Source organism: Microtus pennsylvanicus, chromosome 2 (assembly GCF_037038515.1).
Source record: "Microtus pennsylvanicus isolate mMicPen1 chromosome 2, mMicPen1.hap1, whole genome shotgun sequence".
Classification (NCBI taxonomy): Eukaryota; Metazoa; Chordata; class Mammalia; order Rodentia; family Cricetidae; genus Microtus; species Microtus pennsylvanicus.
In genome coordinates, this window is record NC_134580.1 from 46,054,208 (window position 1) to 46,068,630 (window position 14,423).

At 46.1% G+C, this 14,423-nt stretch overlaps 1 protein-coding gene across 7 annotated transcripts in view; it reads right to left on the reverse strand.

Moving 5' to 3' along the window:
- Nsmce2 (NSE2 SUMO ligase component of SMC5/6 complex) overlaps positions 1 to 14,423 on the reverse strand; it is a 206,020-nt gene that overhangs the window by 39,644 nt on the left and 151,953 nt on the right. The window contains exon 5 of one of the 7 annotated variants that reach the window (XM_075960968.1): positions 11,111 to 11,874. The exons of the other annotated variants lie outside the window; for them this stretch is intronic. Coding sequence (XP_075817083.1) covers positions 11,873 to 11,874 — 2 coding nt within the window. The 3' untranslated portion in view covers positions 11,111 to 11,872. Of the gene's footprint in view, positions 1 to 11,110; positions 11,875 to 14,423 lie in introns of those variants that run through there. 7 annotated transcript variants of the gene reach the window in all.

Consider the following 14,423-nt stretch of genomic DNA (forward strand, 5'->3'; position numbering starts at 1 on the left):
CGGATGCTGACAACTTCATCAAGCATCCCTGGTGACATCATAAACTATGTGTAGCGAATTCTGTTTTAAAGGCTCATTTTAATTATGTGTATATGTGTGAGTATGTGCACGTCTGAGTGCCAACGCCAGTGGAATTCAGAAGAGGGTGTCAGATCCCCTGGAACTAGAGTTACAGGGTTGTGAGCTGCCTAACATGGGTGCTGGGAACTGAACTTGGGTCCTCTGCAGGAGCAGTATGTGCTTTTAACTGCTGAATCTTTTTAGTTCCAAATTGATGTCCTTATTGTCTTCATGTTTTTCAAAGACTAAGGTAACAGTAAGACCCTTCTGAAGGATTTTGAATGAGAACTGAAAACATGGAACAGTGTGTAGAGCCAGACTTTGCAGAGACTCCTTGTAATTCTTCCCTCCCTCCTTCCCTCCCTCCCTTTTTTCTTTTCTTTTTTTTTTTACACAGGGTCTTACCATGTATCTCTGGCTGTCCTGGAACTGCCTATGTAGACCAGGCTGGCCTGAAACTCACAGAGACCTACCTCCTTCTGTTGGTGTGAGTTGTAGTCAGGTAGTGGCGGCTTATGTCATTAATTGAGCAAGTTCCAGGACATCCAGGGCTACACAGAGAAACTCTGTCTCTATAAACCAAAAAGGTGTGAGTGGTCACCCCTGGCCATGGCTTCTCTTTGTATTTATTGTGTAGATGTGCACATGTTCGTGTGCTGGCACACATTTATGAGAGGGTAAAGTGTGTATGTGTGTGTGGGGGAGGGGAGAGAACGAAGGGGGTCTTGATTTTCTCAGCAGGAGGACAGCCTGGATGTCAAGCTCAGAAGATGACATCTCCACTTCTCCTGGACTTGTGCCACCACATCTGACTTCTTTCAGATGGGAGCTGGGATCAGAGATGGGTCCCTGCATTTGCAAGGGAAGTACTTTACTGAGTTACCCTCCACCCCCAGCCTGGGTTGTAAGTAAAACAAGTAAATGAGCTAAAGGAATTTTTCTCTGCTATATGATCCCACCCAGCACTGAGGACAGTAATTTCCTTAGCTGGAAATGACTCGGTAGAGCAAAGGAACTGTCTGCTTCTGCTGCTGCTTCAGCAAATTAGATCCAAGTCCTCTGCCAGAGGACAAAAACAAATGCCTGAGTAGTCCCCGGAACACACCTTTCCCCCACGACACAAAGACAGCAAGGAGACAGCAAGCAGGACAGCTGATTTGATCTCTAACTTCTCTTCAGAATCGGTCAGTTTTCATTGCAGGTATTAATCTAACAAGGTGAGAGATGGCACTGGGTTTCCCCTGTAGTCAATATGAAACCATCAGTAAGCCATATCCTGTATTGTGTTTTATAACAAGTGATTATACCCAAGGCATTGCATAAACATGCCTGGTTAATGGTTACAGTGCAATCCAGCAGGAGCAATGATGCGGACATTCAGTGCCTTAATACATGAAGAGAACATTTGAAAAAGTGGGCTGCGGGAGGCTGAAGTGAGCCACAGTGCCCCATCCCCAGGGCCGGATGAGCCTTCACTGAGAAGAGCTCTCGGGAAGAAGTCTGATGAGAACGAGACGTTGCTCTTATAGGGTCACACAAGTGAGGAGACGCAAAGAACAGGAAACTACTATATCAACGTTATTTTGAAAACTGTTCTGAATACCCACAGTGCACAGGCACACTTGCATTGACCCAGACAGCCACCTCTCCCACTTACTGGGCACCCCTCACACACCAGGCACTGCTCCAAACATTAGCCACGTATTATTTCTGTTAGCCCCTGTGACAATCTTGTAATGCCAATTCTCAGTTCAGGGATGAAAAGACCAAGGAGCGGAATAGGTTACATAACTGGCCGCCTCTCCCAGTTGGTGGGCTGGAAAAGGAACTCCCTGATCTCCGATTGCAGCCTCAGTGACGCATCGTCTCTACTCGACATTTTGGGGCTCTGTCCCAAGTGCTCCGCAGGGTCCTACCAAAATGGTTCACGTATTTTTCTGATGTTTCACGCTAGTAATTACACAACCGATTAGTTTCCCAACAGAAAGATACCATCTACTGTTTCTATTTAACCAAGACTTCATTCTACTTTAGTCTACTTAAATTCATGGCAGAAATGAAAATGAAATTGGCCCCCAGTCCACATGTTTATGATCTTTTTGAGGTTCTCACAGGGGAGATTTCCTTCTTAAGAACCTCTGAGCCGCAGACTCGGCTGCTTCTTGTTTTGACAGTCCAATCGTATTAGATCATGCTCTAGCACAATGTGGGCCTTGCTCAATACTCTGAAATTTCAGACCTACCAAAGCTATGAACAACTTTTTGATTGAGGAGTCCACGACCTCAAGTGAAACTGGAGTCATGGGAATTGGGAGAAATGAACAAACCCCTGCTATGGTAAAGGGAAACAGGACAACAGTGGAATGTCATGAGCCAAGGCTCCAGAGTGGGAGGAGCCTCTAACACTGGTGATCCTCCTCACCTCCAAGCACTCCACGTGCTGGCCTCCTGTCAAGTGTTCAAACTGCCCTCGAGTGGTTGGCAGGTGGCCAGAGAACAAAGAAGTCTAGGGAAAGGGCAGATTTTGCCGACCCAGGCTAGGTAGCCTGAATGGATCCACGAGGAGAGGGCCCCAGCTATGCACCTGGTAAGGAAAAGGCGCAAGGGTGGGGGCACATGGCTTCCTGACACGATGATCTGCAAAGACTTGTTCGCATTACCTTTGTCCTGTGTGGCCTTATGACTCAGTTTTCAAGCCCGTGGAAGCGAAACAGGTATCTCATTTCCCCTCTGCAGCTCCACGCTCCTGTCCCCACATCCAGCCTATAACCTCAAACTCTCTCAGCAGCCAGAAGTGGATGACTAAGGAGAGGGTCAAAAGTTGGCTTGCTGTTTAGCCTGCACAGCTGGTGGGAACCAGAGGAGCATAAAATGCTACCACGGAAAGGTCAAAGGGAAAACAACACAGAAATACCACCAGGTAGGGATCGTTTTCAACTGTGCCACTTTAGAAAAGCAACAGCCAGAGAATATTTCACTCAGGAGTTTTCATCGTCAGTTGAACTCAAAGCCTGAGACTCAGCACCCTGTTAAATTAGGTCAGGAGAGTGATGAAAAGGATTTTTGCTTTTCACTTGGGATTATATTATAGAGGGAACGGCACAGGGCTCTGTAGGAACACTGATAAACCTGCAAATATATAGGAAGTGCACCAGCTTGAAGCTCCCTCAAGGTGGAAGGGCCAATGAGGGGCCTCTATTTCACTCAAGCACACAGTGTCTACGTGGCCAGCCTGTGTTTTCAGAGATGGCACGGAGAAAAGTTGGAAATGCTGATTGGAAAGTGAAACCTTCCAACTGGAGTATTCAAGCAATTGATGCGTGTGCATATGACTCTCCTGGCCAAGCCAAACAATCTGGGGTTGGACCCAGAATCCCGAGAGCTGGTGTGTGACCTCAGTGACCACAGCAATGGCTCTTAACCCTTTCACCACTGAGAGTAAACAAGTGCTGGCTTGTCTTCCGCAGAGTCACCTCCACTGCTGTTTAGTCAAAAGACTCTTTGTAGCTCTACCCTGTGGGACCTTCTGAGAGAGCCCAAGAAGGTGATGGGCCTCTTTCACGGACAATGTCAAGTCTGTAACTGCTGAGGAGGAGGTGTTCTGAGATCTTTGTGGGGATTTAGGGAGGAGTCAGTCAGGAAGATGAGGTGTTTGGTGGCTTCATACTGAGGTGTGACCACCTGCTCTGACCTCTCCAACTTCTCATTTAAAACTGCAGGGTTTGTTCTTTGCTCTGCGACTGCCAAATGAGCCCAACAAGGACGTCACATGGGACTGTCAACGGGCAGCTCAATAGATCTGCTGGAAAATTTCATTCAGCTACGGAGAAGACCGCATCCCCTATGATTTGACACAACTTATGAGACAGAGACCAGGCCAACGCTGGCTTCTTGCTGGCCGACTGTACCTACGATAAGCTATGCTTTCAAAGCCCTCTCTCTTGGCTGTCAGACTTCTTTATTTTTTTAAAAAAATTATTTTTATTTATGTGTAGGTACCTGTGTGGGTGTATTCAGGTGCTTGCAGAGGCCAGAAAAGGGTGTCAGATGTCCTGGAGCTGGAGTTACAGGCAGTTGTGAGCCATCTGTCAGTGCTGAAGACTGAACTCAGGTTTCTGCAAAAGCAGCAAGTGCCCTTAACTGCCGAGCTATCTCTTCAGTCCCTGAGCCTGGCAGGCTTCGAAACAGACCATATAGCATGATGCTGGAAGGAAGGGGGCTTCTAAGTCTTTGTTTTTGTGTATGTGTGTGTGTGTATGGGGGGAGAGGGAGAGGGAGAGGAAATGAGGGAGGGAGAGAGGGAAAGAGATTTTTTAAAAATGAGGGCAATGGCTAACCACACATGGAAGCCCAACAGTGGCCGTGGTCTCAATTAGCCAGATACTGACACTGATAATCAGGGCGACTTTGCCTTGTACGTCTATCAATATAATGAATTTGTATTTCTTTTATAGCATAAGTACTAAAGTCAAAGAACACAGTGAAAATCTCATAGGGGCAAAAGGCAAACTGACCCTTTAGCAGAGCCAAACACAGCTGGGATTTCTTTCAGCAATGGAAAGAATTTTGCTTCTTTCCTCCCTTTGCGTACAGCACCTTGGGGCTATGGTATATGAAAATGTTACCTTTAAACACTAGATACAATGAAATCTCACACTGGGAGGCAGGAGAAAGCACTGGAAAGCTGAGGTCAACTGGGGGAAGAGCAGACTGGCCTCTCCTATTTTATGCTCAGGTAGAATGCAGATAGAACTATCCCCACCATTTATATGCATTTTCTCTTTGTCTTATTCTTTTTTCTTTTTTTGCTGGGTAAGGACAAACTGATTCTGTGCACAGCAAATGGAATTGGGACTCAGCTCAGGGCACAGCTCAGCACTAAACCCTAAGTAATCACCTGACACTTCTGCACAGCCAGGGGGTAGAAGCCAGTGGCCACCTGTGAGTGCACCATTGGTGGCCAGCACTGTGTTTTAGAGATAAATGATTGGCAGCTAAATAATGACCAATATGCCTCCTTTCCTTCTTTATTTTTATTTTTAACAGCTCAATGGTCTTCAATGGTCTCATGAATTCCAAATCTACAGAGTATGAATGAAGATTATCTGGCAGGTCTTGACTTCATCCTGCAAAATAAGCTGACTTATTCCAATAAGCCTGCTGTCTGTCCTTCACAGTCTACCTTGAGGTTTGGTCTTGAACAAGCAACTTGACTTTGGGGGTGTCCGTTCGGCTCAGAATAACATCCTGCAGAAGAAGGAGCCTGCCAGTTCTCACAGGGTTCTGGGAGTCACAGCTGGAGTGCAGGTTCATGGGTTGCTGCAGCTGCTCTTAAAGCTGCCTCGTTTTTTGGTCTAGCGTAGCCAGAACAGGAAACTGAAGCCTTGGTGTTGAGTCTCTCCATCTGCCCTTAACAAGCGCTGGGCAATGCTGGGGTCTTTAAAAGGGAGAAGGGCACAGTAAACTCATCCAACGTTTCCACTGGGAGGGAGGGGACAACAAACCAGGTATGAGAGTAGGGAAGTTTAGCTTGGACTGTGTACCTGCTTGGTGCTCCAGGAAAAATACCCGAGTCTTGAGCACTGGGAGCTTAGATGCTTTGGGTCTAGTTCTTCTGGAAGCAAAGGTACCAAATACTCCCTAGTTCCTGAACAAGGGCCTTACACAGAAGTCAAGTACAATCCAAAATTAATCTTGTTATACCCAATACTGTGGTGTGCACATCCCTCTACCAAGCTGCCTTACAAAACTACAGGGTCCTGGGCTCACCCACTGCCTTTGCAAGCAACTCTCTGTTGCCTCCCTGAAGACAGTGTCACCTGCTTTACAGCAAGGCTAAAGCAGAAAACCCATGTCAAAAGCTTATCACAATGCCTGGTATATCCTGTGAGCTCAATAATCCCTAGTAGTTGTTTTCATTCTTCCTCCAGTTTTTACTTACAATGGCTGATGAGCTTGTGCCATCTGGGCCCCATAAGCTCTGTTCTCATCTCTTTCTCTTCTTCTCTCCCTTTCCAAGGGACTTCATCACCACTCATAAAATGTGCCAAGCTGACTCTCACACCACAGGTCGGACTCTGTGTGGACTGACTGCTGAGTTTACCCCAGGTGCCAAGAACAGTGTCTGGCATACAGCATACTGGCAATGGTCATGAAAGGAACACACTGGCTTGAATGCTAAACTAGCTTCTACAGAAAATGGAGCTCGGACTGCAGAAGTCCTTGTATGTTTCTTAGTTAAAAGCTAACAAGTTGTTCCTTTTGCCACCAGGAGTGAATTCACTCAGTGTCAGCCTCCAACCCCATGTCCACAGAGTAGTGTGGCATAGTGAAGTGCTATTATTATTCCTTATCTTGAGAAGAAAGACAAGTGGAGAGTGGTGCGGGAGAATTGTCTGTATTCTGTCAATCATGTTATAAATAAACGCTGATTGGCCAGGCAGGAAATATAGGCAGGAAAACCAGACAGGAAGTAGAAATGATGTAATGAGAACAGGAGAATTCGGGGAAGGAGGAAGTTGATTCCTCCCACTCCTGCCCAGACCACCAAAGCAGCAGGATGTGATCTGCCTCACTGAAAAAGGTACTGAGCCACATGGCTAACATAGATCAGAAAAATGGGTTAATCAAGATGTGAGAGTTAGCCAGTGAGAGGCTAGAGCTAATGGGCCAATCAGCTTATAATTTATGGAGACCTATGTGTGATTTTCTTTGGGACTAAACAGCTGGGAAACTGGACAGAACAAAAACCACAACAACAAACAAGCAGGCCTGGCCCCTCCATGTTACAGGAGAGAGGTTAGTCTACTAAAGGGCACTGGCATGACATCAGGAGCCACTAGCCAGAGTGGTATCAATTCCGATGGCTTTGGGGATATGGCTTACTGCAGCTCTCTTGACGGTGATGTACCATGGGTCCCTCTTCCCTGCGGTCCTAACTGCTGAGGGTCTAGCATGTTCCCTCCCAAGTCCTACCAAGTGGTGATGGAGGAGAGTAGGTGACAGACCAGAGGCAAGAAAGCAAGTCCCAAGTATCTGATTCTATTGGAATCATACAAGTCCAGCTAACCATTCTGAGATTAAAAATAATGTCTAAAAACATTCAGATAATGTTAAGACCTGAAGCTAGTAGGTCATATCAGACATTACTTGGAGCTGAGGTGACGCTAGTGAGGCCGATGTCTACAAATTGCCCATGAGTGACCAAATGGACGCCTCCCTCTCCTATGGACTTCAAGTGTGGGGACAATGTCCTATGCAGATGTGTACTCCAGTGTCTCGTAAGCAGTGCTCATAAAGGGCTGTTGAATGGGACAGTGCCACCCTGTTAAGACAGCACAGCCTCTAATCTGCCACCTTGTCACCTTTTATTTGGTTTAGCCTGAGATCTAAATGGCATGGCCTTGAAGTAAGCCAGATCCAGCAAAAGAAAGCTAAAATCAATGGTCAGAGCATAGTTTTCAAGTTATGTGCCATTTCCTTAAATGAATGAACAAGTCAAAAGTTCTTCATTCTCAATACAGTAATTACCCTGAATTCCCATTGAATAAAAGCACTACAGGAACTGCTGTTCTCTTGGGGGAGTGCCTCTCACTTTTGCAAAGCAGGGTGTTGACAAGCGCCTCCTCCCTTTCGGGTAAGGGACATGGTGATGACATGCCTGTGTCCACCAGGTTGTTTAGACCCTCCCGACTCCACTGTGCAGACCTAAAACTGTAAATGATGTAGTAGCTGACACAGCGACTGTTTTCAAGGTTTGCTCTCATAGTTCACGGGGTCACAGCAGAGGGGAAACCAAATAGAAGAAAAGCAACGCGCTCCTTTTCAGCTGCATCATAAAGTCATAAAGTATGGTATCCTTCAGCAGTGAGTGGGGGTGAGGGCGGCACCTCCATATCTCCGGAACAACTGTTTCAGGCTCTGAGCTGGCTCCTTACCACTGTCCTGTCTTAATCCTGAATTGAGCTGTATAGTCATCAAGAGAGTCATTTTAAAAGCCACTCTGCTTATTCTGAAACGATGCTCACAGGGATCTTAAATTGGTCACAAGAGGCCACACACCACAGGGTACTGAAATGAATCACCTCTCTGGGTGGGGTCTAAACTAAAAACAAAAAACAAAACAAAAAAAAAACCCATAGATGAATTAGGTGTAGAGTCACCATTAAGAGTCCTGCTCATGCTCAGTAGTATTCAATTCGTTTGAAAGAAATAATATATTATTTTAAATTATGTGCTGTGTGTATTTCTGTATGTGGGTAGGTGCACAAGTGAGGGCAAGTGGCCATGGAAAGTAGAAGGCAGCATTGGACTCCCCTCAGCTGAGTTACAGGCAGTGAGCTGTCTGACAATGAACAAACCCAGATCCTCTGCAAGAGCAGTGTTTGTGCTTAACCACCGAGCCATCTCTCCGGGCCCTCCACTTAATTCTTCAAAGAGCCTGGCCCACTTTTATGGGTCAGCAAAGTACTCTGAGGACAGGTTAGCTCCTAGCACTGCCTGGCTACCGAAGTACAGCCCCAGAATTGGAAGCCTTGACTGTGGTTCCTCAGAAGGGAGGAATCAGTCAGGTTGATTTCAACCGCTGGCTTACACTCAGAGGGCCCAGACTTGGAGCAGCTTTCTTAATCCCACCTTGGGTTTCTTCTCATCTGTGAAATGGGCACATTAACAATGCACCTCAGAGGGCTGAGGTAAGGACAAGTGAACTAACTTATAAAGATGCTTGCAACAGTGCCTGGCATCCAGTCAGCATTATTTTTGCAATTACCTGACTTCAAAGCTCAGGCTGCTTCTTCTACATCAAGGGTTAATATTACAAAGCATACATATTCATATTCTGATACATTGCATAATTGCTTAGCTTATTGGAAGCAATCAACAAACGTTTCCTAATTAAGGCATCCCACCCTAGTTCTCAGTGTGTGTCATTCTAGAAGGAATAGTTTTAAGAACAAGACTCAATGAACACAAAATTTCCTTAAACTCAGAGAAATAATTCCTATTAGAATACTCAGGGAGTGTTTTCCCAAAGGGGGTCACTTAGAGAGTACATTAAAGAATTGCTTCTGCATGCGTGGTAGGGGAAGAGCGGGTGAGGGAAGCTCCGGGGACACAGGCTGACTCCAAGAGCTTCCTTCTGCACGGGCATCTTTACAGGGATGCAGCACTAGCTCCAGCATACTCGGACACTCACCTTAACTGGAGAGCGCACAATCACAATAATGCAAGAGGCTGTTCAAAGTGTGTGTGTGTGAGAGAGAGAGAGAGAGAGAGAGAGAGAGAGAGAGAGAGAGAGAGAGAGAGAGAAGAGAAGAGGAAGGGAGGGAGGGAGAGAGAGAGGGAGAGAGAGAGAGAGAGGGAGGGAGGGAGGGAGGGAGAGGGAGGGAGGGAGGGAGGGAGGGAGGGAGGGAGGAGAGGAGAGGAGAGGAGAGACAGAGGGAGGGAGGGAGGGAGGAGAGGAGAGAGAGAGGGAGGGAGGGAGGGAGGAGAGGAGAGGAGAGGAGAGAGAGAGAGAGAGAGAGAGAGAGAGAGAGAGAGAGAGAGAGAGATTAGCTTGCTGATATTTAGAACCCTCACAGTATAGTGAGGTAATGGCAATTTCCTTGAGCAAGTGACTATGGATAACAACATTTGCAGCGAGGAAGTATACTCAGGTTCCGAACACTCTTATTTTCTATGTGAAATCAGAAAATCAGTTCAAGTAGTATTCCTTTTTTATTTTACTTTCATAAGAGAACAAGCAAAATTTCAAATCCATTTTTGTTCCACAGAAGCACATTTGATTACAGAACAGACCAGTTGGCTTCTCCTCGGCCTTCATTCCCTCTGTTTTAGGAGGGGAAGGAGCCTGAAGTTTCCTGTATAAATCACCACAGCCAAACTCAAAAGCCGAACAGAAATAAGCTCCATCACAGCCAAACCCGTCAGTTAGCTTCCTAGTCTGGGTAAGCTCTCTAGCCTTTAGAGCCTTGCTCTGCCTCATATACCTCCTCCCCTCCACTCCTCCTAGGGTACAGGGAGGTGGGGAACCATCCTACATCCCCTCTCCTCCACTCCTCCTAGGGTACAGGGGAGTGGAGAGCTTTCCCATTCACTATGTCTGCTCTACAGACAGGTTAAGCTATGGGGCAAACTAGATATGACAAGCACTGACCTTCATCACACCTCACTTGAAGGACAACTGTGTTCATCTCAGAGGGCGATGCACGGCTCTCACATAACGCTTAGCACACAGGATGGTTTAGTAAGGACTTGCCATCATTCATTTTTCTATTACTTGAAGGCTAGTCATTTAAAAATCAGAACTAAACCGCAGTTCCTATAGCACATCACTGAATAGTATTTGGTTCCTCTGTGGAGTTCAGAAGGCACACAGGTGAGGATTATCTAGTGGTCCAGGACCTTTAGGAAAAGCAACACCATAACTGGGTCATGATGTGCTTGCTTCACCCAGAGCAGTGTTTTAATTAACAAAAGAGTGTCAAAAGTGAATTCACGAAGGCTTAACTCCAGCTTCGTTAAGTTGTCGCCTCCCTTTACTCTGGAGTGGCAAAATTCAACTTCTGCCCATCAATCTAGTCATTATTTCCAGCCACTCCCAGCTGAGCCCCAAGCCCACATTAGGTTGAGGAGCAGGTAAGACAGAGGTGACACTACAAAGGGGACAACTTTCTATTCTTGTTTCTCTTTCCCCCTTTGTCCCCTACAGGAGTGCACAGCGCACAGGAGGCTGAGCTCTGGTGTGGCTCTCAGTGTGCCAGAGAAGGATGGGTCTTCCGGGAGGTGCTCCTTCCTGGGGGAGCTTCCTGAGGCATGCTGGGACTCTTTCTAGAGAGAGCAGCTTCTGAATTTGGCTCAGTAGTCTTTCCTCCTTCAACACCCCTTCTTTTCTCATTCTGTACACACCAGAGCTGGCGAAACTCACACTCCCAAGCTGCACATGACGTTCTTTCCACGACAGAAACAAGGACAGCAGACAAGGAGCTCCAAAGAGACAGAAGGCGCAAGAACTGACAAAAACACCAGAGAACCAGACAGAGGCAAGGGCTGAAAGCGGCACAGCTTTTACTGGAAACAAAGGACAGGGAGGCACACGAGTCAGAAAAGGGTTCTTGCCTCTCTTCTGCAGTCAGAACCTGAGGTCATCACAGCAACACGACAGTCGAGAAAGGCTTAACTTAAGGAGTTTCTGGTGGCAGATTCTCAGCCCACGCTGAGACGCAGAGCAGGGAGAAAGGGTTTACTGTGCTATAAACCACCTTTAATCTCAACTGATAAAACCAGAGACACACATCTCCATTTTCAAGTGTTTACCTAGTGACACCACACTGGGGATCTAACCAAAGTGCTATCTGGATTATCCAGTAAAAGTCACATAATAGCACTTGAGGAGCTCGGATAAAGAACACTGTGAATGAATTTGTACTGCAAAACAAAGTCCCAGGTGGGTGTGCAATCTTCATTTCACTTTTTTTTTTTAACAAGTATAACCTCATGAACAACACTTATCTGGTATAGAACTATGTTTTGTTTCAGAAAGCCAATCCAGTCATATGAAGTGATTTTCACACGAAAGTACAAGACTTAAACTTTTGCCCTAGGTTAGTAATATAAACACCACAGAAATTAATCCGTTGGGGGAAATGTAAGCCAAAACAATGAGACACCACTTCACACCCACTACAGTGGCTACAGTAAGAAGGACAGGCAGTAACAAGTGCTGGCTGAGGACGTGGAGCAATTGGAACCCTCAGACACTGCTGGTGGAAATGTAAAATGGCGCCGCCGCTGTGGGAAACAGCCTGGCAGTTCCTAAAAGGGATAAACATAAGAGTTACCATATGACCCAGTAGTTACACTCTGAGATAAACACCACAAGAAATGAAAACGAAAACTCATGTCTACTTGTACACAAACATTCAGGCAGCATTATTCATCACAAGCAAAAGAGAAAAACAAGCAAGATGACCACCAACGTATGAGTGGATAAAGGTGACATGTGTGTACAATGGATTAAGAGGCATGAAAGGGAGTAAGTGTGGATACATGCTTCAACATGGATGAAACTGGAAAGCATCATGCTGAATCAAAGGAGCCAGACAAACCAGACCACATGAACATACTTGTATGCAAAATCCCAAACAGCAAGTCTACAGAGAAAGAACTTCCATGTGCAGTTGCTGGAGTTGGGGGAGGTTGGAAGAAAATGGGAAGTGAATACTAATGGAGTTTTTTTTCTTTTGCTACACTTGTCAAAATGGTTGCACAGCTATGTAAACATGTGGAAGTCAGTGGACACTCTGCTATGTGATTCTATCAATAAAGCTGACCCAGAAGACTCATAGGACATAAGAGGAAAGATGACATGTAATGCATGGTCCCATCATCATCCAAACTTTGGAGAGGGAAGAATCTATAGCAATCAGTCACTGAGTTGCTTATACAGAAGCTTCAAGTAAGCACCAACAGGAGTTGTTCTAATGAATAAAGTAAGGCAAAAGCTCTGTGAAGTACACTCTCAGATCTGGTTTGCTTTCACAGTGATTTCTTGGTTAGTATTGGCAACAAATATGCTAGCTTAACTCCCAAACCCCCACATTTCCCAAACAACTGTGCAAACAAGGCACGCTGGACAAGTACCTGTAGATTTCCTCCAAGAACCTCCCCCAAATTTCTTGCATTCTGATTTTTCTAGAAAGTCCCATTCTGTTCAACAAATATTTACTGGGGACACAGTAAGTTTTAGACACTGCTATAGACAAGGAAGTACAAAGAACGAATTAAGATAACAGTATTTATCCTAAGGAATCACCCAGCAATGAAGCCTCAAGCCTTGACCAATAAAGAACTTTAACAACAAAAGCTGAGAGAAGCATTGCAGACACAAAAGGTAACGGCCCTGGGAAAGGGCTACGGCACAGTGAGAGAGGACATTTGAGAAATACCAGAGGAGCAGAAGAATGGATTGCAGTTACTGGGAGTGGAGGACGAAGGCCAGACTAGTCATGACCAGAATGCTCTGGGGAGTGAATGATGACCCACTTATGTGGGCAATGCAGGAAGGAAAAGGGACAAGTTGACCCTGAGATGCTCCGGAGATATCCCAAAGGCGAGAGAACGAAGCAGTAAGGGCGAGATCGGGGGGGAAGACCTCATTCAGGAGCATGAAGGTGGAATGGGCGCTAAAGCCATGGTAACCACTGAAATGAACAGGCAGGGACAGGACAAAGAAGGGTAAATGTCCAGAAAGAGAATCCCGAACAACTGTGTTTGAAGTATGGGTGCAGGAGTGGAGAAGGAATCCACAAGAGAACACAAGAAGGGAGTGAGAACACTGCCATCAAGAGAATCAGCACAGTGGTGCACACCTCTAGTCTCGAATACTTAGAGGGCTGGAGAAGGGATACAGTCTGAGCCCAGGAGTTAGAAATCAGTATGGACAACATAGTGAGAGCCTCCCTCAAAACACCACCAACAAACCCAAGAGCACTGACTGGAAACACTGAGGTGATGGAGAGAGTCTGAGTTAACAGAGGGTGGAAGCTTGGGCCAGATGCAGCCAAGAAGTGTTTCCTGAGACGTCTCACTGAATGGTGGAGGCTCTCAGAAATCTGTAGTTCAAGAAAAAAAATGAACGTAGGGAGTATCTCTGGTAAGACCTCTCTTTGAGGGGAAGGAAGAGGGACAGCCCCAGCTACACAAGAATAACCTCTGCTGCCTTTTCTTTCTGAAGGAGAGACTTGAGTGGCTGTGCAGGCAGAGAGAACAGGCAACTGCAGGAAATGGTGAGAGAAGGCTTTCTGAGTTAGGGCATCTATCTGAACAATGCTTGGCTTCTGCTGTCTCTTGCCAGGAGAGCTATGGAAAGACAGGGGTCTGCGGAAGTAAGTCAGCAGCAGGTACATGGCAATGTGGCATGAAACTCACAGCAAATCCAGAGATGCAAATTCTATACTGTATTGATTTCAAGGTTTCTTACATGACTGGTAAAATCCTACAGATGAAGGACGTATGTGGTGGGGTTAGAGGAAGGTCACCCAACACCTGATGTTTTGGGATAAATAATCATTACACAGAGAAGACTTTCTTGGGATACAAAGGAACGAGAATTGCACCTGAATTCCAGCTTTGCTGCAAATTGACCCTTGGCTTTGGGCAAAGTCTTATGGCAATGGTATAGGTCTCAGTTTCTTCCCCTACCACATGGTAGGAACTGACACCACAGCAAGGCTTAGTGAGGCGTGGGCCACTCAGAGATGTGAAACTGAACAATCTGAAAACAAATTGGGCAGTTATTACAGACTCCCCCTTCCCTTCCTTCCTTCCTGTTATTACTGATCATTAGCATTAGCCTTCTATTA